The sequence below is a fragment of the Neophocaena asiaeorientalis genome, unplaced genomic scaffold, assembly GCF_003031525.2.
Source record: "Neophocaena asiaeorientalis asiaeorientalis breed wild unplaced genomic scaffold, Neophocaena_asiaeorientalis_V1.1 scaffold317, whole genome shotgun sequence".
Lineage (NCBI taxonomy): Eukaryota > Metazoa > Chordata > Mammalia > Artiodactyla > Phocoenidae > Neophocaena > Neophocaena asiaeorientalis.
This window is the reverse complement of record NW_020173114.1, coordinates 3,462,701-3,486,996: the sequence shown is the minus strand read 5'-3', so window position 1 is coordinate 3,486,996 and position 24,296 is coordinate 3,462,701. Positions and strand designations below refer to the sequence as shown.

General features: G+C 34.5%; 1 protein-coding gene across 8 annotated transcripts in view; it reads left to right on the top strand.

Moving 5' to 3' along the window:
- The window catches only part of ZNF644 (zinc finger protein 644), a 111,347-nt gene that overhangs the window by 81,077 nt on the left and 5,974 nt on the right, over nt 1-24,296 (top strand). For 7 of the 8 annotated variants that reach the window (XM_024743584.1, XM_024743589.1, XM_024743582.1 and 4 more), the window contains 2 exons: nt 7,104-10,144; nt 10,324-10,929. In XM_024743584.1, coding sequence (XP_024599352.1) covers nt 7,104-10,144; nt 10,324-10,929 — 3,647 coding nt within the window. Of the gene's footprint in view, nt 1-7,103; nt 10,145-10,323; nt 10,930-12,830; nt 12,954-24,296 lie in introns of all 8 variants that reach the window. The other variant, XM_024743590.1, reaches the window with a different exon arrangement.

Here is a 24,296-nt window from a genome sequence, read left to right as displayed (position 1 = left end):
AGAAAAGTTGAGTAAATGGTAATATCAGTAAGAGAATTCATGTTTAATAAATATATTATTTTGTAGAAAATAGAACTTCTGTGTTTTTTTTGTTTTTCTAGTTCTCAATGAAAGTGCCCCACTTTCCCATCTAAATATATATAAATTTGAATTTACTTAATAGAGTTTAAATGTATAATATAGGTGAAAAGTTAATTACAGAATTACAGAATTTTTTGTATGTGATCTGAACCCCCCTTTCAATAAAATGAAATTGTAATTTAGGGAAATAATTTATTCTCCAGATGTGAGAATGTTCTTGTTTACTTCCCATTAGACCATAAACAATTTTGTGTTTCCTAAATATGATTAATTAATATATGATTGGCAAATGAATTAATGGAACTTTTATAATGAGAATTTTACCGTAACCATTGAGATCTACAAAAGTTTTTTTTTTTAAATACATACAGTTGAATATTTGAAGCTCTGAATTTGAAAGAGTTATCAAAATTGTTTGAGTGTAGAAAGAAACCAGCATAACATTTCTTATGTTCCAGGCTATATATTAAGGCACAAATTATCTCCTCAACTGTTGTAAGGAGTTCTTTCAAAGCCACGATTGTTTGCATTTGCAGTCATGTCACTAACTTTGATGTGCTTATTCTAATGGACCTTGATCCTATGGAATTGCATATGTCTGGGGCAGAAGTTACATCAGCAGCACTTAGAACATTGTAAATTTTTGAGTTCTTGAACAAATTCCTGGCCTTCCCTGAATAACCACTAGGCAAAAAGACATCTGACATTGATACTGATTCTGTACTCAAAAATTTCCTTTCTCGTATTCCTCGTTTCTTGCTGATTATTGTCAAGTGTATAGGCACAGTAGTGTTTTAATGGTGAATTTCTCTTTGCCCGTAAGAATTATTTCTTCTCTGAAGCAGTTCATTCCATATGCATATATAATATTTATCTTACCACTTTGGGTATTATCTCTGTTTTCACTTCTAATATAATTATATGTTTTGTCTTCCTAGGACTTCTGACACTTGTACTTCTTTTGCACTTATTGGACGTGGTGGGTTAATAAATATCTCAAAATTAAGCAGAAACAGCAAACTCATCATAAACTGAAGAACACAAAGACCCAAAGTAAAATAATAATTTATGGCAGTTTAATACTCTATTGGTGGAGGGCAGAGTTGACACAGTACCTCTGTAGTGTGGAATTGACACATTTTTGACTCATGTTAATTATAAAATTGTGATCAAAAGTTTGATTGGTTTGAAAGTCATATGAAGGAAGTTATCACGCATTTTAATATTTAAAGACATGAATTGTTCTTGTTGGAGCTGTGTGCATATGTGTGTCATTTACCCTATCAAAACTGAGATGGTCGGTTATCTTGTTCTGACTATATGGAAGCATGAACAACACAACAGTCAGTCATTCCGTGCTGAATATGACTTAGCACTCTCCTTTGGTTGCAGCTGCAGTTTATTACCTTGCCTCTTCCAATTGCAAAGTTCTTCATTAGGAAATTAACCTTTTATTAATAAATGTCCATTTGTTTTTCTACTACTGTTGCTTCTCATTATTACATGATTTTGCCAGGTTGTTAAAGTTATGCCTTTGTGGGCCCCTTTCTTTTATCCTCCTTGCATTACCTGCTTCAGTTTGCCATATAGCAGCTTCTTGAGATGTGTCAAACTATGTGTAGTATTTAGTGTTATTTTTCAACAAGAATCGCTTTGTGTTATTACATTATTTATGAGCTAGTACCTTACTGTTCGTAACATCTTTCTATTAAATAATGAGGATAATACATGGCATCAGGGACAAAACTATTCAACAAATTCAATGTAATTTGGTGGTAGGTGGTACAATTAGATCGTTAGTTTGTCATGGCAGTGCCACATGCTGCTGGCAAGAAAGCATTATGTTCCCGCTATTTTTTATTTTTGGTGTTGCCAATAGAAAAAACCTCTGTACATCGAGTTTTCGGGATGCATATAGCTCTGTGACCTCAGTGTGTTAGTCATTTAGTGCCATATTTCATTGCTCAAGAATCAGCTTATCAAATATTACAACTAAAGGATTATTTCAGGTAATTTTGAATTTAGAGAATATTTTTAAAGTTCAATAGTATAAATTTAACTTGTTTTTAGCTCATTATTTCAAATAATGTTAATAGTGTAATAACCAAACATTAAACATACATAGTACATATGAGAAAGGACCTTAGAAATCATCTTATCCAATCTCCAGTGCCGTATTTCCTTCTACAGTGTTCTGACAAATAGTCCAACCTGCTGAGCCATTCAGTCCACTCTTTTGTAAGACAACCCATTGAAATGCTGAATGGTTCCTGTTTCTAGTTTTTCTTAATCTTGAGATAAAATCCACATCTTTATGATTCAAGCATATTGATTATATGTTTTTTCTTCTGTATGCCAAACCTTCAAACATTTGAAGATTGCTAATTGCATTGGCTAATTGTTGGATTAAACTTGCCAGGTTTTCTCTTCATTCTTCATGTTATATGCTGGGTACCCTTACAAATGTTCAGTATTTTTTTAGAGTTTCTTGTCAATGTGACATACAGCTTAGGATACTACCTGGATGATATCATTATATATGGTATACTCGGTCTTCACTAGCATTGTATGCTAGGTGAGACAGGTATATATATTTGTACATTGTGTATAGTATATATATGCTTAAATACTGAAGTAATTTTAGATGTAATATTTCAGTTAATTGAGGTTTTTTTTGCAATTAGAATGACAGTTGTGAATGGTTTTCTCTTCTTGAACCAATCTCAGATTATGACTAACTGAAGTTGTCGTGTGTTTTCAAGGATAATTTAAATGAACATGGGGTTTGTGAAAATCTGACAGATCTTAACTCTAACTCAGCTAGTGGGCAACATTATAATTTATTTATAGCTATGCAATGTAGTTATTAATGAACTAATGTAGAGTGAGGGCAAATTGTACTATATTTTTTGTGAAATTATACTACATGACAGAGGTTGGTATTATGTAATAAGTACCCACAAAATATTAACCTACTTGCAATAAATACAATTAATATTGTACATAAAAGAATGGAATTAAGCTAATTTTCTATCAGAACAGAATTATTCATGAACAGGAAGTGGACAGCATAGATTTGATGACAGGAAGGTTGTATCTAATCTGAATTACTGAGTGACCTAGGAAGCTTGCTCACAGGGATTACAGAATAATTATGTTAATATGCAATTATCACCTCATTTTTTCTGTAGTAACCTCAAGATGTAGTGTGGTGAGGGTGTTATAGCAAGTGCTGATAGTTTGCAAAAATACTGATGTTTGAGATTTCTGAGACAATAAGTCTAGCTTGAGGCATATAAGTGATGATGTCATCTTGAAGACAGATCTGACCTTTGTACTTTTTTTTAATGCTCACAGTATATAACTACAGGCAGTTATAGCTGTAGAACTCATTATGATTTTCCAGAACCTGAAATATGTTTTATGTAGATTTAAAATTCCATTTGCAGCTTTTTATAAAGTATGTGAATTTTTTTAAAGAACATTTTAAAATTCAGTTAATAGAAAAATTGTGGTTATACGATTACATGGAGGAGGACACAGTGATAGTATCTAAACATTTAATAAAAAGATCCTAAGTGATACAGCAATTTCATTGAAATTTAGAGAGGCCAAACAATATAACATTAATTTGTTTATTTTAATTCATTAGTTTCTCCTTTTTAAACTTAATGAATAATGCCTACCTTCAAATATGCCCCTTCCTTTGTTATATTAACGTAACCTAGTATTTATGACTATTTTATATATATTCAGCTATATAAAGGTGGTTGAAAAACTGTTCAAGACAGTGTGAAATTAACTTATAGGTCAAATGCTTTCTTGCCTGGATACTCCATAAGCATCCTGAATGTAGGGAAATAATTTTTGATGTCAAAATTCTGGGTCAGTGCAACACATTTTGATGATCCATTGTTCTATATTGTATCTCAGTGCAATAGCTCTGAGTCTTGAATACTGTTAAGAAAAAATGTATCTTGAACACTTTCATTTACAGAAATATATTCTGAAAATTAAGCCAGGAGAATTTTTTATTGTTGCTAAAATACTAGCTTACTGATTCAGCCTCTTGTAGCATATTTTTAAACTGATGCAGTATATTTTTAATATTAATGTGCTAATAAAAAATTTTTCTGAAAAAGAATAACTCCTCTATTTTTGAGCAGAGATAGTCAATTTGGAGGCAAGTAAGGTGTATTTCACTATGTAGATGTAAAGGAAAACTTTGACTGTTAAAGACCTCATTTTATATTTTCACAATATTTAATTTGATCTTCTGTTTTTCTTTTTACTACATGTGCTTTGTATATTTAAAAATCTGTTATTCTTTCTATGTTTTTGAGCAAAACCCTTTGATATCTTCAAACTTTGAACTTATGGAAGGCTCTTATAAAGCCATTCTGGTAATGAGGATGCAATCTCCAAGCTGACATGATATTCTCATAGTTTGTCACCCTGCTGTTCAGGGGGTACCAATGAAGTTGCTTTAAATGGGAAGCGTCTGTTCCATCTCTGAACCTCTAACACCAGAACAGATGGGTGGAACATGGAACATGGAAGGTTTTACCTCTGAGGTGGTAACAGTGAAGCCACTCATTAACACTGAATTTACCACTTCGTTAGCAACGTTGCTTCCTGTTGAGAAAAGCTAATATAGGCTTTCAGATTGAGCATATATTTGTCTACCTCTGTGAATATAAGTAGGAAAAGAAGGTAAATGTCTTTCAGGCTAGTTTTTTTTTTTTAATCTGTCATCCATTTCTGATTTATGAGGTTGTTCCTATTTGGGCATTTTACTTTTTCTACCTAACTTAATTAGAAATGTCAGGAACGGGTAATAGTATAGCATCAAGGTTTGCTTTTCTTTTCGTTGACGTTTGCACACTCCTTCCTAACACATGTTTATGTGATGCCCATTTTTAACTTCTCTGTATGTGATGTAGAGACTCCTGCTGGGTGCTGCATTAGCACCATTTTGGAGTGATATCATTGAATATGATGTTATTTGAAGTCTATTTTTATTTCTGTAGAAATTTGCCAATCTCAGAACAGAATTCTAAGACCTATGACGGGCAGAAAAATAATTGTTGGTATAAATAAGAATGCCAAAGAAGGATATTTATAATATTTACTTGTAATATTTGTTGTATCAAGGAACACACTTGTGGAAAGAATAAGATCATATTTAAAAGTGCTGCTGAGTTGTGAAATAAGAAAATAATTAGAAGCAATTCTTTTATTCTTTAACTGGATTTAATGTTTTACAAAGTATGTACTTGGTACCATAAAAGATATTAGAAATAATGAACTTTATTGCAAATGTTTTAATTTCTAAATAGCAATTGTAAATTCCTGCTGTTCTAAAATGATATTACTTGTTATACAAATTTAAAATACTGTAAAAGAAAAATGGAAGACCTTATTCTTTATCTGAGAGCAGGAACTATGTCTGTCATGTTCCCTACTGAATCCCTGGTACTAGAGCAGTGCCTGGCACATAGAATGGGCTCAGTAAACATTTGGAGAATGAATAAACTGTACTTGATACTATGTACGAAAGGAAAAGAAATATGGAATTTTCTGTCAGTACTTCGAATAATTAAATACATGGGGTTGCCAAATAGCGGGTTCTTTAAATCGCACTCGAGGATTATTGGATATTTTGAAGGCGTTGCTAAAACTGCTGAGTTAAGAAATCAGAACCATGATGGAATTTGCATTATTTGAATGAGATATCCGAATTTCATAGGAAGAAAACTGGTTTTCTTCTTATACTTTAGGAACTTTTGTTTTGATTTTGCAGTTGTGTTTGTGTTTTTATTCATTCACCACATTAGTCCTTTATTCAACAAATATTGCCTGAGCACTTATGCCAAGCATCCTGTTAGGTTCTAGAGGTATGAAGGTGACTAGGTCACTATCCCTGCCCTCAAAGAGCTTACATTCTTCCAAGAAGATAGGCAACTCCTGTATAATGTGGCCATTTCTAAGAGCAAAATAAGAACAGGGTACAAGGAAACTCTTCATAGTAGGGGCAATAATTATAGCCATGGTATGTATGTCTTCCAAACTTTCAGAAGTGTCCTTTCCTTTTAAAATATCCTGCTGTCTTCTCATAATGATTAAATATATTATCAAAAATGCCTAGAAAATATTGTCCACATTTTATATGAAATAAACTAAAAACTTAACATACATTTATGATGTTTCAGAGTAGAGTAAAAAATTTTAGGTTGTTGCAGTAGACTGTCAGATCATAAATAGGATAACTGCCTGTAGGGAATGCCTAGAATTTGGGGTTCAAGGTTATGAAAGTTTAAAGAAACATGGAACTTCATTAATTTTAACTTTACTAATTTAGAATGAAGGATATTTTATATAAGCAATGAATGAAACCCAGTGAATGAGACATTTCTTAAATTAGTCGAATTTTAGGAGAATGTGAAACACTGAGAGCAAAGCAGTCTTATTTTAAATAAAAAATGCTGTTTCATACATTAGCCATTGATGTTGATAGCACATTGTACATTCAAGTAAGCTTCTCTACTGACTGGTATTTTGTTACCTTCCTCTGGGAATGGACTTTTAAGTGACAAAACTTTTACTTTTCTGCAATATTTAACAATTTACATTATTCTCTAGTGTAGAATGTCCCTTAATAAATCTACTTAAGTGAGATAATTCTATTAGCAATCTGTATATGAGATTTTAGATTTTTTTAAGTCTGTAGCATATTCATTTATATTATGTGTGTCTGTGTGTGTTTGTTTATGTTACTTTGCCCTACATTTTGTATATATGCAGTTTGGGGTTGTTACCTAGCACAAAGGAAAGATTAACCGCTGCAGCCCTTTAAAAATCTTTCCATTTTTTTAAAGTGTTTCTTCATCCTTGAAAAATTATTGGGATCTTAGTATAAAAAGTAGAATTAAGCTACTAAAAATGTGTACTTTTAACTCTCCATACGTTCTAATAATATTCTTTCTTTCATGCAAATCTAAATTTTTTTTTCCATTTTCTAGACTAAATGTGTTAAATGGGCTTGCCAACAATATGGATGACTTGAAGATAAACACCGATATTACTGGTGCTAAAGAAGAACTCCTAGATGACAACAGTTTTATATCAGACAAAGAGAGTGGAGTTCATAAACCAAAAGATTGTCAAACATCATTTCAGAAAAACAATACATTCACTCTGCCTGAAGAACTGTCAAAGGACAAATCTGAAAAAGCCTTAAGTGGAGGCCAGTCTACTCTATTTATACATGCTGGTGCTCCTACTGTTTCTAGTGAAAACTTTATCTTGCCTAAAGGAGCTGCTGTTAATGGACCAGTTTCACACTCCTCCTTAACTAAGACTTCCAATATGAATAAAGGCAGTGTTTCATTAACCACTGGACAGCCTGTGGATCAGCCAACGACAGAATCTTGTTCAACTTTGAAGGTGGCAGCTGATCTTCAGCTCTCTACACCACAGAAAGCAAGTCAACACCAAGTTTTATTTTTGTTATCAGATGTAGCACATGCTAAGAATCCAACCCATTCCATTAAAAAACTACCTACCTCTGCTTCAATTGGTTGTGACATTCAGAATTCAGTAGGGAGTAATATAAAGTCAGATAGCACTTTAATAAATCAAGTAGAGGTGGGTGAGGATAGTGAAGATTTATTGGTAAAAGATGATTGTGTCAGTACATTAACAGGAATTTCCTCAGGTACAGATGAATTTAGGTCAGAAAATGATACAAACTGGGACCCCCAAAAAGAGTTCATTCAGTTTCTTATGACGAATGAAGACACAGTGGATAAAGCTCCAGTTCACTCTAAAGTAGGTCTAGAAAAAAAGAGAAAGCGAAAAATGGATGTAAGCAAGATAACTCGTTATACTGAGGATTGCTTTAATGATTCTAACTGTGTACCCAATAAATCAAAAATGCTAGAAGTAGACTTTATGGAACAGAATGAAGAACTGCAAGCAGTAGACTCACAGAAATATACATTATCAAAAGTGAAACCTGAATCAACCGATGAAGACTTGGAATCTGTGGATACTTTTCAACATCTAATTTATAATCCAGATAAGTGCGGAGAAGACAGTTCACCTGTTCATACTGGCACTTTTCTTTCAAATACCTTAAAAAAGAAATGTGAAGAAAGTGATTCCGAGTCACCTGCTACTTTCAGCACCGAAGAGCCATCATTTTACCCCTGTACAAAGTGCAATGTGAATTTTAGGGAGAAAAAGCATCTCCACAGGCATATGATGTATCATTTAGATGGAAATAGTCACTTTCGACATCTTAACGTCCCAAGGCCATATGCTTGTAGAGAATGTGGACGGACATTTCGAGATCGGAACTCGCTACTAAAGCATATGATTATTCACCAAGAAAGAAGACAGAAATTAATGGAGGAAATTCGTGAATTGAAAGAACTTCAGGATGAAGGAAGAAGTGCACGATTACAATGCCCTCAGTGTGTGTTTGGTACCAATTGTCCTAAAACATTCGTGCAACATGCTAAAACCCATGAAAAAGATAAAAGGTACTACTGCTGTGAAGAGTGTAACTTTATGGCAGTGACAGAAAATGAATTGGAATGCCATCGAGGAATTGCCCATGGAGCAGTGGTAAAATGCCCTATTGTCAGTTCTGATGTAGCCCAGAGAAAAACGCAAAAAAAGACTTTCATGAAGGACCCCGTTATAGGATCATCAAAAAAATCAGCTACCTATATATGTAAGATGTGTCCTTTTACTACTTCAGCCAGGAGTATTTTAAAAAAACACATGGAGTACTTGCATTCATCATCATGCATTGATTCATTTGGCAGTCCTCTTGGACTTGATAAAAGAAAAAGCGACGTAATCGAAGAACCTATAGATACTGATAGTCCTAAACCATTAACTAAACAACAGTCAACAACATTTCCAAAGAACTCTGCTTTAAAACAAGATGTAAAGCGAACATTTGGATCATCCTCACAATCAAGTAATTTTTCAAAATTCCATAAGCGGCCACACAGAATACAAAAAGCTCGGAAAAGCATTGCCCAGTCAGGTGTAAATGTGTGCAATCAAAACAATTCTCCTCACAAGACTGTTATGATTAAAAGCAGCATTGACCAAAAACCTAAGTATTTCCATCAGGCAGCAAAAGAAAAACCTAATGCCAAGGCAAATAGCAACTATTTATATAGACATAAATATGAAAACTACAGGATGATCAAAAAATCAGGTGAATCATATCCTCTGCATTTCAAAAAGGAGGAAGCTAGTTCGTTAAATTCTTTACATCTGTTTTCATCATCAAGTAATTCTCACAACAATAGTTTTATTTCAGACCCTCATAACTCTGATACCAAAAGGCCAGAAAGCTTCAGAGACCACAGGCGTGTAGCTGTAAAGAGAGTAGTTAAGGAATCTAAGAAGCAAAGTTCTGTTGGAGGAGAAGACTTGGATAGCTATCCAGATTTCTTGCATAAAATGACCGTTGTTGTTCTGCAAAAACTTAATTCTGCTGAAAAGAAAGATAGCTATGAAACAGAAGATGAAAGTTCCTGGGACAATGTTGAGCTAGGTGACTACACTACACAGACTATAGAAGATGAAACCTATAATGATATTAATCAAGAACATGTAAACCTATTCCCTCTATTTAAAAGCAAGGTGGAAAGTCAAGAGCCTGGAGAAAATGCTACACTTAGTTATGATCAAAACGATGGCTTTTATTTTGAGTATTATGAAGATGCTGGAACTAATAACTTTTTGCATGAGATACATGATCCTCAGCATTTAGAAAATGCAGAAACTTCATTGTCAAAGCATAGTTCTGTTTTTCACTGGACTGATTTGTCTCTTGAGAAGAAATCGTGTCCTTACTGCCCAGCAACATTTGAAACAGGCGTTGGGTTGTCAAATCATGTCCGGGGACATCTTCACAGAGCAGGATTAAGCTATGAAGCCCGTCATGTTGTATCACCAGAACAAATAGCCACAAGTGACAAAATGCAACATTTCAAAAGAACTGGCACAGGAACACCTGTTAAGCGAGTTAGAAAAGGTAAGTTTTCATGCAGATAATTTGGGCTAATACGTCCATATTCGAATTCAAAGGATTTGAAGGGTTTGCTCAAATTTGGCCTTTATTAGAATCACATAATTTCATATTTCACAGTTAATTTGTTTTAAGGTGGTCAATTTATTAAAAATTCTGATATTACTCTTAAATTTTTCTTTTAGCAATAGAGAAGTCTGAAACCACTTCTGAACACACTTGTCAGCTCTGTGGTGGTTGGTTTGATACTAAAATTGGATTATCAAATCATGTTAGAGGCCACCTGAAAAGACTTGGAAAGACCAAGTGGGATGCTCACAAATCTCCAATCTGTGTTCTGAATGAGATGATGCAAAATGAAGAAAAATATGAAAAAATCTTAAAGGCATTGAACAGTCGTCGTATTATTCCTAGACCATTTGTAGCTCAAAAACTTGCATCAAGTGATGACTTTCTATCTCAAAATGTTATACCTCTTGAAGCATACCGTAATGGCCTAAAGACTGAAGCTTTATCAGTGTCTGCATCAGAGGAAGAAGGGCTGAGTTTCTTAAATGAATATGATGAAACAAAGCCAGAACTGCCTAGTGGAAAAAAGAATCAGTCTCTTACACTGATAGAACTGCTTAAAAATAAAAGGATGGGAGAAGAAAAGAATTCTTCTATTTCTCCTCAAAAGATCCATAATCAAACTGCAAGAAAGAGATTTGTTCAGAAATGTGTTCTTCCACTAAATGAAGATAGTCCATTGATGTATCAACCACAAAAAATGGACTTCACTATGCACTCAGGTAAGAGGACATTTATGACTATCTTACATAATTTAAACACAGTTAATGTTTACCTTAGTGGAATATGTGTCAAAAATACTTTTTCAGAATCCTTTTATTTAAGCTGCTTTTTTGCAGAGCAGAGATTGGTTATACTGTTATTTCTGTATAAATCATCAGTTGATGTTCATCAGCACTGAATTCTCTGTGCCTCATCTCTTGGTCACAATGCAAGGTGAGAACAAAAGCAAAAACAAAAAGCTGATCTGTAAAAATAAAATTTGTCACGGACGGGGGATGGTTCTTTGGATGGGAGGTTGATGTTGTTTAGAAGCATAGTGTTACTAAAAAGCCTGTCATATTTTTGCCAGTGCTCCAAAGTGATACTATTTTCAAGATTTTAGTTGTCGGTTTTCCTACTGCTTGGGTAAAACGAAACAGACTCTTTAAACTGAATGGATTGGTGTCTGTTGTGTGTTGTGATTAACCCAAAGAAACTTCTCCCTCTCCAATTCCTCATTGTATTGTGGGATAGTTTGGTTTTGGAGGACTGTTGTGAGTAGAAAACATTTGTTTGGGGTTTTAGATTTTACTATAGTGTTCTAGTAGAACAAAACAGATGGTTTAGCTTAGTGGTTATGCACCCATAGTTTTTCCTTTTCAAAGGAATATTTTGTATGTATTGGCAAGTGATGTGGCAGATAAAAAGTTGCCATACTTTATTTGGTATTGCTAAGTCTGGTTTATACTTTTAGACTAGAGAAATGTTGTGTCTGTATAGGTTTCTTTTGGAGGTTAAGAATGTTGGAGATAAATTTAGATGATCTCATAATTTTAGCACTGGGTTGAATGTATCTAAGGTAAAAGTAACTGGTCAATGGATTAATAATGAATAAAATTACTGTAATGCTGGTTTGTTTACTTTGGGCAGACACTGGGATATTCCAAATATTTGTAATGCAGTGTTGATTTGAGGAAAGACTGCCTTGTATTTTAAGTGGTCTGAAAAACAATTTATCTTGTATGGGCTTCTGGTTAATAGGGCTCTTTCTTTTGTACGAAGAGAGTCTTTCAAAGATAACTTTTCAGCATTTTTCAGAGGGATAGGAAGATGTGTCAGCTGTGTTGGCCAGGATATAGTACACTTCAGAGAGGGAAAGCATATTTGTGGCTATAACAATAATGTTGAAGAAACCAATTGAAACATGTTGGGGGCGTGAGGGTTGTCTGAGAAGTTAGGAGTTTCTTATTGTTTCAGCATGTTTACTGTGATGACTAAGATGTTAGCTTGTTGATCATTTATTTAGCACAAAGATTTTAGCAAAATACTTCAGATCATTAACTTTCATTATTAATTGTGCATTCAGAGTAATGAACATAAAATGCCCTGAATAAAATGTTGTGTCTAACAGCTGTTCAGTGGTGTGTTTTACCACCTTTTCTCCCAGCCTTCATCAGAAAGGCTTTTTTTAGTATTGAGCCTTTTAAGGTTTTGTGGGTAAAACACTTTAATTACCACTTTGTCAACTAGACTTTTTAGTTTTTTTTTTTATTGGTAATGTTGTAAACTTTGAAACTTCTCAACAGAACTGTGCTATTCAAATCATAGGATTGTATTTTAGGTTTAGGAAATGATCTGCGTAACACAGAAATCTGCAAGAAAGTGATAATAGGTATTAACTCCAGAGGAGCTCAGGGGTTCAAGACACTCCTCCTTCTACCTTTCCAAAGAGCATGGGTTAGCTCTAAATACTAACTACAGACTAATAATAGGTAACTTAATTTCCCCTCCTTATCTTAAGCTAATTCAATGAACGTTTTTTAAAACCATCTTTATTGTGGTACTTTTTTTCACGCTTTTACCTAAGAAAATTTCACTTTTTGAAGTGAGAACTGGATTATAGTTTTCTTTTGAATGATAGGTATGCCTGTGAAGCTTAGAACATGTGTGCATTGCAATACGACGTTTACAAGTGCTGTTAGCCTGTCCAACCACTTACGCGCTTATGCACGAAAGAAGAGTGCTGGACTTTTGACTGGTACAGGTATGTTTGAACAGATAACACAGCAAGTCTGTTTGATACAATACACTTTTTTTTTCTCACCAGACTGGTGCTAGTTCAGATGATATTTATAGCTTTCTTTTGTAAGCAGCAGTTGAGTCTGAATAAACATTAAATTTCAGCAACTTGTAAACTGTTGGATATAATTTTAAGCAAGTTATTCTTTTTCATTTAGCTCTTATGGCTTGATTTGAGGAAAAAGGTAACCTAATAGAGGTGTGGAACTTTTGAGTCTACATTATTCTTATTGATTTTTAAATTATGCCATTTTTGATTTTTAAATTTATTTTTGTTAGTAGATTCTAGTAAGACACCTCTCTTTGGTAAAAAAGATTGTAGTTCTAGCTTCGGGAAATGCTTTGTTAGGCAAAGAAATTATAGTGAAATTTCAAATATGTAACTAAATGAGAAAACTAAGCAAACTAATGAGTCTTCGTTAGTCTATAGATAAACTTTTTGAAGGGGCAGGCCTTAACAATGGCCCGTGTTGACGACTGAATATTTTTCTTTTAACGCCCCTAAGCTATACTTAGGATTAATAAATATAGCTGTGCACATAGATGTTAGCATGCACATTTCTGTGTTATTTTTGGTTGGTTAGCCCAACCTTGCAGATACCTCTTCATACTGCTAGCTTTTGAAAATGTTATTAGCTTACTCATATGTAATACTGCTTCTTAAACCCTACAGAACGCCTTGCTCTTTTCGTTTGTAGCCTTTCAAGCTACCCTGCTTTAGCAAATCCCATGTCTCACATCTTAAAATATTCTCTCTTTTCTAAATCGATCTACATAAAATTCTTTTGCCTAAAATTCTCCTTCCAGTCTTTTTATTTCTCTTGCTCTTTTAGATCACTTCCTTCTGCTTTCTTCTAGTTGTTGTTTACCCAGCTTTTTTGTTCTTCCTCATGTCTTCCTATGGCTTACATCCAATATGTTCTTGCCACCAAAGAAACACTTGTATTCACACTAGTGTCTTTCTTTCTTCTGCTTCTTTGCTGTATCCTTTGACTTTATATATCAGTAACCAGGGATGACTGCTGACCATTTATATTCAAAGGAGGGGAATAGAGTGAGTTTTACTTTACTGGATTAGTCCTCCTACTGTGACATTTCAGTTACTCCTGCCTTCATCAGTCTTGGAAGGTAATTGCAGACATTAGAGGCAGGGAGGCTGTGAAAATAAGAGACTGTAGAAGCCGGAAATCATCATTATTGTTACCATAACCACTAACTTGTATTGAACACTTGTATGCGTCAGGCATTATGCTGTGCAGCTGATATGCATAACACTTAAACTTCACGACCACCGTTTCAGTTGTAAGTACTATAATTCTTTGCATTTTATAGGAAACTAGAGCTTTAGAGAACTTAAGCAAGTTGTCCAAACTTATGCAGTTAATAGTAGCAAACTTGAAATTCAAATCAGGGCTGTCTTACCCCTAGATCTTTGTTTTTAGTCACTATTACCTACCACATACAGGATGAAAGCAATTGAAAATCCTAAGATGAAGTCGGGTTCAAGGTGAGGATCATTGTGGTGCAGAGTCAAATTTCAAAGAGCAAGGAGGGGAGAGTTCTCTGGTGGCCTGGTGGTTAGGATTCCAGGCTTTCACTCCTGTGGCCCAGGTTCAATCCCTGGTTGGGGAACTGAGATCCCGTAAGCTGTATGGCATGGCCAAAAAAAATAAAAAGAAAGAAAGGAAAAGAAAAGAATAGGGCAGGGACCCAAGAAATGGTTAGGGCTGTATTCGATTTCAGAGGACTTTAGAAAATGTTCCATTCTGACCATTTGGGCACATTACATAAATATTCAATAAGGTAGATCTCTCCAGTCCAGTTTTTGTAGTCCATTAAAAAAAATGCCTTTATCTCATATGAAAATCCTTCAAAACATAGTATTAATTGCTTATAACTACAGATAATGACCCTCCATTGACCAGGGGTGCAGTCTCATGAACTCTTTATCATCTAAAAAGTTTCATTAGTTGGGGAAAAAGTAATATAAGATTAATGAGGATACATTTTTATGGGCATCAGAAAAGGAGAGGCTATGTTTAAAATGTTATTAAATACTAACAAAATATCAGAAGTGTTAGGAAATATGAAATGTGTGTTAGGCAGTCCTAGGGCAAAAAGAAGGGAAATGAAAAGCTGAAGAAAGTCTAGGGTGGTATTTTCCACAGCCCCTACTCACTTTCAAGAAACGTAAAAATCACATGCTCCCTTGGAAATTCTGAAACTTTTCCCCTTGTTTTCAAAATCTTCTTGACCAGTAGAGCTACATAAAGGATATTTTTGCTGGTTATTCATGGCAGTAAGAAGTTTTTATGGGCTTTATGGGCTTTATTGTTTTCCAAGTGTAGAATTCTTTTTTTTTTTTTTTTTTCTGTTTGCGGCCTCTCACTGTTGTGGCCTCTCCCGTTGCGGAGCACAGGCTCTGGACACGCAGGCTCAGCGGCCATGGCTCACGGGCCCAGCCGCTCCGCGGCATGTGGGACCTTCCCGGACCGGGGCATGAACCCGCGTCCCCTGCATCGGCAGGTGGACTCCCAACCACTGCGCCACCAGGGAAGCCCCCAAGTGTAGAATTCTGTATTATGTTTATAAACTCCAGATGCGTATTCTCTTCTTCCCTATCAGTTTCACTGGTATAAAGCAATGGTCCCAACCTGTTAGCCAGGAGGTTTCCACTGGGTTATTATAAGGGATTCATCAATTCATATGAGTAAAAGGCATTAGTTTTCAAGAATATGTAGATGCTGTTTTGATGACTAAAATACAAAATCATTTTTTAAAAAACTTACCTTAATCTAAGTATATCACAAAACTGAGACAATATAAAGGGAAAATAAGTAGAACTAAAGCCTCTGTGCTCCTGGTTCAAGCAGACTTGATTCATGTGAATTGTTAATTATGTGGCCTACTTCGGAAGAAAAAACTTAGATATCCCTGGATGAAATGGTAAAGGCCTGCTTGGTTACCTGTGATGGAATAAACTCCCAAGCCTTCTTAGAAACCACCAGCTCCTGGCCTCGTCTCTGGGAACTGGTGGCTTTTTGAGAAAGAGAAATATTCCAGCCAGCCTGAACAGAAGGAAAAGGATGCCCCTCTGTTTCTCTAATATTTATTTACTGATAACTCTAATACTTCTAATGTGACGGTTCTCAATCTTTGCGGGGGGGGCGGTTATTGACCCTTTTGAGATTTTGAAAGCTATGGGCCCCATCCCAGAAACATGCACTTATCATCCACAGATAAAAAGTTTTTATTATATGTAGGCGTTACATATCCCTTGAAGTTTATCATCCATGGGGCCTTCCTCTGGTGGAAAACTAAGAAAGAGGAGATGCCAAATAAAAATGAAGTGTAAGGAACACAAAACTGGGTTCTGGAGCCCTAAGAAATCTTTCTTTTTTTTTAAGAATTAGAAGATGCTTAAAATGCCAGAACTGTGTAACATCAAACTAATTTATATGGTCACAGATATAAATCCTAACTTAACTAAAAGGAAATAATGAAGAAAGTAGGAAAGTTTTGGAATTAAAGACATGGAAGAGGTAGCCATACTTGGAGCAGAGTTCAATTGTCAAGAAAGAATAAACTTCACATATTTAAATTTTGCCCAATGCTGACCTAGTTTATTTATCATCCTTTGGGCAGGTTCAAATGAATTGTTTAATAATTTCCATGTGCCTTCAGTTGTGGATAATCATTTATGAAGTTGTTTTACTGAGGTTTTTTCTTTAGTGGATTTTTATCTAAAGAGACTAGTTCCAAAGGGTGTACTTTATATCCTACATTGCAAATTCAAGACATACTTCTTATTCAAGAATTTATTCTAGTTAATATAGACTGCACTATTGGAAGACTTATTTTTCAGGTTTTGTTCTCTTTAGATTGTTTTACATGCCCACACAGATTTCTTTTTCCTGGTTGATTCTTTATACAATCTAATAAGAACATTATTAATTTTCATTAAAAATTAGAAATTTCATACAATTTATATTAAATGCTTTTAGACTTTTTATTTTAACTGCTGGCTTTTTTGTGTTTAATTATATTTTAATTAAATGATATATTTTTCATACTGGCAGTATTAAGAACACAGTATATTTACTAAGTTATTAATAGAGTGATGGAGCCTAGTGCCTCTTTCACTCTCACGAGTGTCCTGGATTGCACAATAAATTATAGGGTCACCCTGGTTATTAAAATTTTTTAATATTTAAAATTATTCAAGGCAAAGTGTATTCTATCAACTTAATCTGCAATCAGGAACAACAAAAAATATTTTGCGGTCAGAGTAGCAGTCAATTTTTAACAGGTAAAGAAAGGGAAGTAATTGAAGTCCAAGTAGAGAGAAGAATGCTGTGAAAGTAACTATATCAGTAAGTTGAATGCATGTTTGCACAGTGCTTTTCTGTGGTAACATAGCAATCTGTCATCTCCTAAAAAGAAAAAAAAATAACAGTGGTATTCAACGTTTTTACTGGAATTCCATTTTACATCTTGACCTTGTATACAAACTCACATTCATACATATACACACTCACTTGTTCACTCATTCACTCACCTGAATTGAGTATGATACACTCTGACATTGTCTATTTTATTATTTTTAATTAAAAATAATAGTGGTCATGACCCAGTAAATTGATTTACTACCCACTAAGAAGTCACTACCCACAGATTGAAAACACTCCCCTTAAGCGTCTCTTTTAGAAACTGATACTGACTAGAATCAGCAACAGTAATAGTTTAGAAATCATAACACTCCTTCTGTGGCAGCAAGTGAATTTTCTTTACACATTGTATTCAAATGTTTAACTATAGATCGTATTTTTCAATCAGCTGCTCACCTTTGGTATTTAAAGTAAATTGGAAATTTCTAGCTACTTAAAATTAATGTAGGAAATATATTTTTACATATGCAAATATGTGCGGGGGGGCTTCATTTAATTATCTTCAGAATACTTCCATAATAATATTTTGGAAGTAAAACATGATGGTTGCTGTTCTACAACAACAGACTCGTCATTATAATTAAAGAATGACTTTTCCAGTGGGAAAAAAATAACTCAAAGAAATTGATACTAGATCCTTTTCAGTCGGTAACACTAATGCAATATACCTACATTCTTTTTTAGTGAAGTCATTGTTTTATTTTTCATACCATCCACTTTTAAGCAGAATAGTAGATTATGTGTTACTTAATGGGATCTTTTGCCTGTTTTCAGCTTTAATGGTATAATTGGCCATAGGGGCCTGCAACAACAAGTGCTAATGAACATATAACACAGTGCCAGGTGCTGAGTGGGTATATAAAAGGCACTAGAAAAATAATTCTTTTATTGTAGAAAGTGCTGTAGGAATTCATTCTGCTGTGAGGGAAAGAAAAAATAGTATTGTAAAAGCTTTTCAAGGTGTATTACTTGTCCTTTCATGAGTGTCTTCTGTGGTATCTTTTAAAATATTATAATATTGCATCTTCAAGAAACCACATCCTTTTATAGTGATTCATTCAACCTGAAAGAGTATAAGAACATTTCAATCTTATTATGATTAAACTCTAAAGGAGCAAACCAGCTTCTAATTAAACCAAATACCTGCATAATTCCTCCAGAGTAGGCTGTATGAGGGATACACAATGAGATATGACCCTGTATTAAAGAACTTAGGAAAGCGTTATTGGCAATACACACAAAACTATCAAAGTTAGAGAACTATGCAAGATACTATACACATTAATAGTATATTGACTGTATGTGCTCTAGGAGTTCAAGTTGTTTGTTTAGTCTAGGCCTCCTTTCGAGGGGAGCTGGGAATTGAGTTTGTTTTTTCCTGCTGTTTTTTTACTGTTTGTCGCCTTGTTAAGTAGAGCCTCAAAAAGAAAGAAAAAGGAAGGAAAGATAGCTCATGCTGATATGTTTCTTACAATGTTTAAAGTGGGAGGGAAAAATAAAAACAGTAGTCAAATAAAATTTCCATTCATTCAACAAAAGTTTTAGCTGTTTATTGTTGTACCAGGACTGTGCTAGCTCTGAGGCTATAAAGACCCTGCACTCCAGCTGCGTAAACTTAATGATGGTGATCTGTTAGGACAAGGACAAATGTACTGTTGCAGAAAGCTTTGTAAGGTTTCAGCTAAACCCTGAACGTGAAGGTTGAGTAGTTTTAAACAGAAGAGATGAAGTAGGACATTCCAGGTAGAGAGAACAACATAGCGTGGGATAAAGGGACGGAATTTGGAGTTCAAAAGGTGTTGGGAGAATCAGTTGTAGGTGTTTGGGAAGATGATAACACCAGAAAGGTGGGGTTGATGCTTTGAGTCCTTGCTAAAAAATTTAAGAAGTCATCGAAGAATTTTTTAAAATAAGGAAATGACGTGTTCAGATTTGTATTTGAAAAAGCTATTTCTCGTAACACTGAAAGATGGGTTTCTGTAGTTTCTTGGCTATAACTTATTCTGTGGTACTATCCTTCTTTTTTTTTTTTTTTTTCAACTGATGTGGTACTATTCTTCATTAAGAGTGTATGTCTGTATGTATTTGTCTGCCCAGTAATGTGTGATTTATTCAGGATTAGCAAGGCAGTGAGTGGTTCAAGTTGAGTAAATTTTCTGGATAATGGAAGACTAGTGTCAAAGTTGATTTCATCCTAACCATTTTTATGGTAGTGTTTCTAAAACGTTATTCTTGTTTTTGCCTTGCGAAACAGTGGACTGAATATAATTTAATTATTTGAGTATTTAGAGTCACGCTTACGGATGCTAATTGTTGTATTATGCCAGCAAAAATCGGGCTATTTGCCCACCATACTGAAAAGCGATTGGCTGATTCATTCACTAATTCAACAAGCATTTTTTTCAGCTTCTTGGTGGTTTATGTATTATGCTAAGTATTACAGAGATAAATTGGAACTTACAATATGGTAGAAGCGCATATATGCATAACTAATACAAAACAAATTTTAAGTGCCAAATTATAAGTGTGCATGAAATACTGTGGAAGTTAGGATGAAGAGGAAGGTATTTTCAGCTAGACCAGGGCCCAGCAAGGTTTTTGGAAGTAGAATCTGATTTGGACCTTGAAAGATAGTTAATTGAAATGAAAATGGGGGTCAGGGGTGGGGAAGGAGCATGCCTGGGAAGGAGCAACTTGGGACTGTGTGGAAAGTTTATTGAAAACACTAGGAAGTAGGAGATAAGGGAATAGAGTTGGACAGGTAAAGGACATAGAATGCTAGAATGCTAACCCATGATGCTGGAATTAATTTTGTAGGGAGGAGCCAGTAAAGGTTTTTTTTTTTTTTTAAAGAATTTGTGTGAAGCTTTTAAAACTGTTTTTTAAATAAAAGTTAAAGGAGTTGGTGGGGAAGTGGAGAAATTGTAGATGAGGTCATTTTAGGAGTCCTGAACCAGGATAGTGGCAATAGGAATGTAAAGGAGGGATAGAAATGTCTGGATAATATTATGGAAGTTAAGTAAGCAGAACTTGGCAGATTAGTTAGAGGTACAAGAATAAGAGGAAAGAGATGGAGATGGGTCAAAGTTTTAAACCTTGTTATTGGGAAGATGGTTATACCAGTAGAGTTAACGAGTCTGCTACCGGGGTGTTTGGTAAGAGAACGGTGGGCTTCATTACTTCTCTGGCTGTCATTTATCTAGCAACACAACATCATCTAGGCATGTACTGTTAACAAAGCAAACAATCACACTTACTCAATCAGTAAGTTTGTTTTTGGGAGAATGGAGCCTAAGAGTTTTGTACTATTGTAGCATAAAATACTTACATTTTATTATGCCTGCTTTTGCTGATCATCGGTTATACAACTTAGGAATTCTACTTGATAATCTTTTTTGACCAATATTTTGTTTTTCATAAAAGTGTTAACTAGTCCCCTAGCGTTCCTATTGGTTCTGTTACTTACCAATTTTCAAGTTTTGTTTTGTTTTTTTAACAATTGACTTAATCTGGATATTTATGTTTGAATTTTTTTAACTTGTCTAATATCTTTACATCCTTAGTTGTAGTGTTGTGTTTGTTATGATTTATGTTCTGACATGAATCTCTTGAATGCTGTTTATAATCTGGATTAAAATTTAGTAGATTTTACAATAAAAAAGTATGTTCTGACCAGACCTAAACTGTAGGCAGATCTACTTCAAGTGACTTTATGGAAATAATAAAATAATACACAGATTTTCTCTTTTGGAGGTTAGGGCAAGAGGATGGCTTGCTGGAGACTGGTGGTCCCTCACTTAAGTAAGAAGTGGAAAAGTAGGATTTACTGTTTTTTTGTTGTGTCTGGAGTTTGAGGAATAAGGTTAATTCTTGCTGTCCAGTGTTTAAAGTCTGTATTAAATTGTGGCCTTAGCTGGAAGTTAGCTAAACCAGAAATTACCTAGTCAACACTGTGTTTGTTAATAGTTCAGATTTTGGCTGGAATGTAAAAAAATACTTCAGAATTATAAAAAGCCAAATCAGATCTATTGGGATTATAGATTTGTGATATTTAGATTTACTCATGATTATTATGAACTCTATCTAATTTAAGTTGAACATGATTATATTAAAGATAAGTTAACAAATTTTTAGGTAAGGTCATTTCCTTACTTAACTAATTTTGAACAGGAACAATCATTTAGTTACTTCTACTAAATATGAAGTGGTAATTTGGAAATACACTTTTAGAGGGCAGGGAGTGTGATTATATTCAGGTGATTCTAAACAAATGTGATTTAGAGCAGATTTGCCATTGTGTATTTTAATGTTTATTCCAATTTTAGATATGTCTTTGTCTTAGAAAAGTGGTTGATATTCAATGCCTATTGGGTTTAGTAAAACAGCATGCAAATCCAACCTACCTTAAGGAGAAATTTTAAGTTTTTTTTTCTTACCTGTTACCACAGGTACCTGTTAACTCTTAATTGAACAATAAACAGCTTATACCTGGGGGATTGTTAGTTTTTAGCTTTTTGCAACCTAAAAAAAACTAGTCTGCCTCCAATTTCTGTTTATAAAGATGTGTGATAAAGTTTCATATTTATGTTTAGCTTTTCCCTTCACATTGATAGTGCTCAAAGTATCATTTTACTAATCATTCCCTCTACTTTGAAATAACAGAGGCTTCTAGACATTGAATGTATCGATATGTACTTTTTCTTGTCCCAAGTAGATAACTTTCTTTGAACCAAGCATATAAAGCTGTTGCTACCCTTAATACAACCTCCTACTTTGTAGGGCAAACTCAAGCTACCTGACTCCTCTAGACTAATATTAAGCCATCAACTTAATATTTACAGCAAAGGAAATCTGCTTTTCAAATATTTTTCACTTCATTCTCTTCCAGGTAGAATGTTAAATCATGCTATACCTAATTAACTTTGCCATAATTGCCCTGTGATTCTAGGTTAGTTACTGTTTTTAGTTATTGAGAATGGAAACTCCAAAAATAATGAAAGTAACTTAGGGTACTAAAAAAAAATCCAATTTTAGAGTGAAAATATCAAGGGAAAATGATGATGAAAATATGCTTCTGAGGTTGCTAATTGTGTATCTGTATGTTTAATTCTGATTGGAAGGGGAACATTGCTTTCATAACAATAAACTACTTAAACTGCTTTATGTGTCCATCTTGGGAAAAATGACTGGTTTGATTATGGCAGTGTAGGTAGGAATGAAGAGCTGATGTTGGGAGTAGGACGTCCTTTCCATTTTTAATGGGCTACATAGAGAGTGGGATTTAACAATTTTTCTCTTAATAGGTTTTTTTTTTTTTATGGGCCAAGAGATTAAGAGGTAGAACTGAGGGCAGCCTTTCTCATTTAGGGTAGTTGTTACTCAGGACCCAGAACTGGCTACATAATTTGCAGGATCCAGTGCAAAATGAAAATACAGCGCCTCATGTTCAAAAAATTAGGAATATCAAGACTGCAGCAGCAGAGCATTAGACCAAGTATGGGACACTATAAGACCGCACAGATCGAACACTCACAAAGTCTGTCTTGCAGGCGCTTTTTGCAAAGAGGAAAGTATACACTGAAGAACAAAGAAGTTAGCTTCTCAACAAATGACTTTCCCAAACCCACATCCCTATTTTATACAGGCTAACACGTTTCTCCTCACCCCCTTAGTGGGGGCTGAGGGAAAGAAAATGCTGTTGGCACAGTCTTTTATATGCTTTTGGCTTATGAACCTTGAAGGATAATGGCAGCAACTAGAATTGAGTTTGTTTATCCATCTCATACTTCTGCACCCCTTGGGACATATGCATCCTCTTCCTACCTCGCCACTGGGACCACCGTCTCCATCACCAGCTTGTTAATAATGGTGGTAGGAATGTTGGGCTTATCTGTTTATGTCATTTTTATCGCTACTGCTTTCCTGAATGAGCTCATAGCTACAATTGCATGCCCACCTTATACAGGCCAGCTAGGTGGAGAAGAAATTTTCTTCCCTCTAGTAGGGCTATAGCACGCCTCTTATTTTGGATGTGTATAATCTGGCCATTATACTAAGTTTGACTTTACCCTAAATATGCCAACAACCAGTTAGGAACAAAACAGAAGAAATAGGGCTTTTGACTAAACGGGCAGGGAAGGGTGATTCCAAATAACAGTATTTTGGTGGTGAATGTTAATTTAGTTATGATATTAGTTCTTTACCATAGAGGCTTCAGATGTTTTTAAGAAATAAATCTCCATTCTTTGAGGTCATTTGTGTAGTGAATTAAAAAGAAAATGAAATTCATTGAAGCAGTTATTGTATATAATGGGCAGAAAGGTGGAAGTGGCAAAAGGACTTATGTTAGAGCCCAAAGTAAATTACTTTTCTTCTATGTATAAAACTAATGTCTCAGAAAACAGATTTGAATTTGTATCTGTCGTATTGATTTGCTTTTTGCTGATCCAGTTTAGTTCTTTAGGCACAATTGTTGTTTTGTTGTTGTATTTTGTAGCATAGCAGTATGATGTTCTTTTTGGGGGCTCATAAGTCTGCTGTATTTCTGTCTCATTCCTATTTGATCAAAACAGCTGTTTTACTGAAAGGTATATTCTTAAAAATTTTTTATATGACCTTACAGCTCAGCTCAATTCATTCTTCTTACAAGTAAAATATTACTACCAGTAGCAATGTAGATCTTTTATAAATCAGATAACTTCAAAGGTTTTTTTTTTATAGTCTTCCGGTTAAAATTGATCACTTTAAACATTTCCTGCCACCCTAAATAGGAAGATCTGAGTAACTGGGTTTATTCATTTCTAAAGAAGTATTTATACTCAAGAAAAAGAAAATTAAGAATTTCTAAAACTAATCTAGTA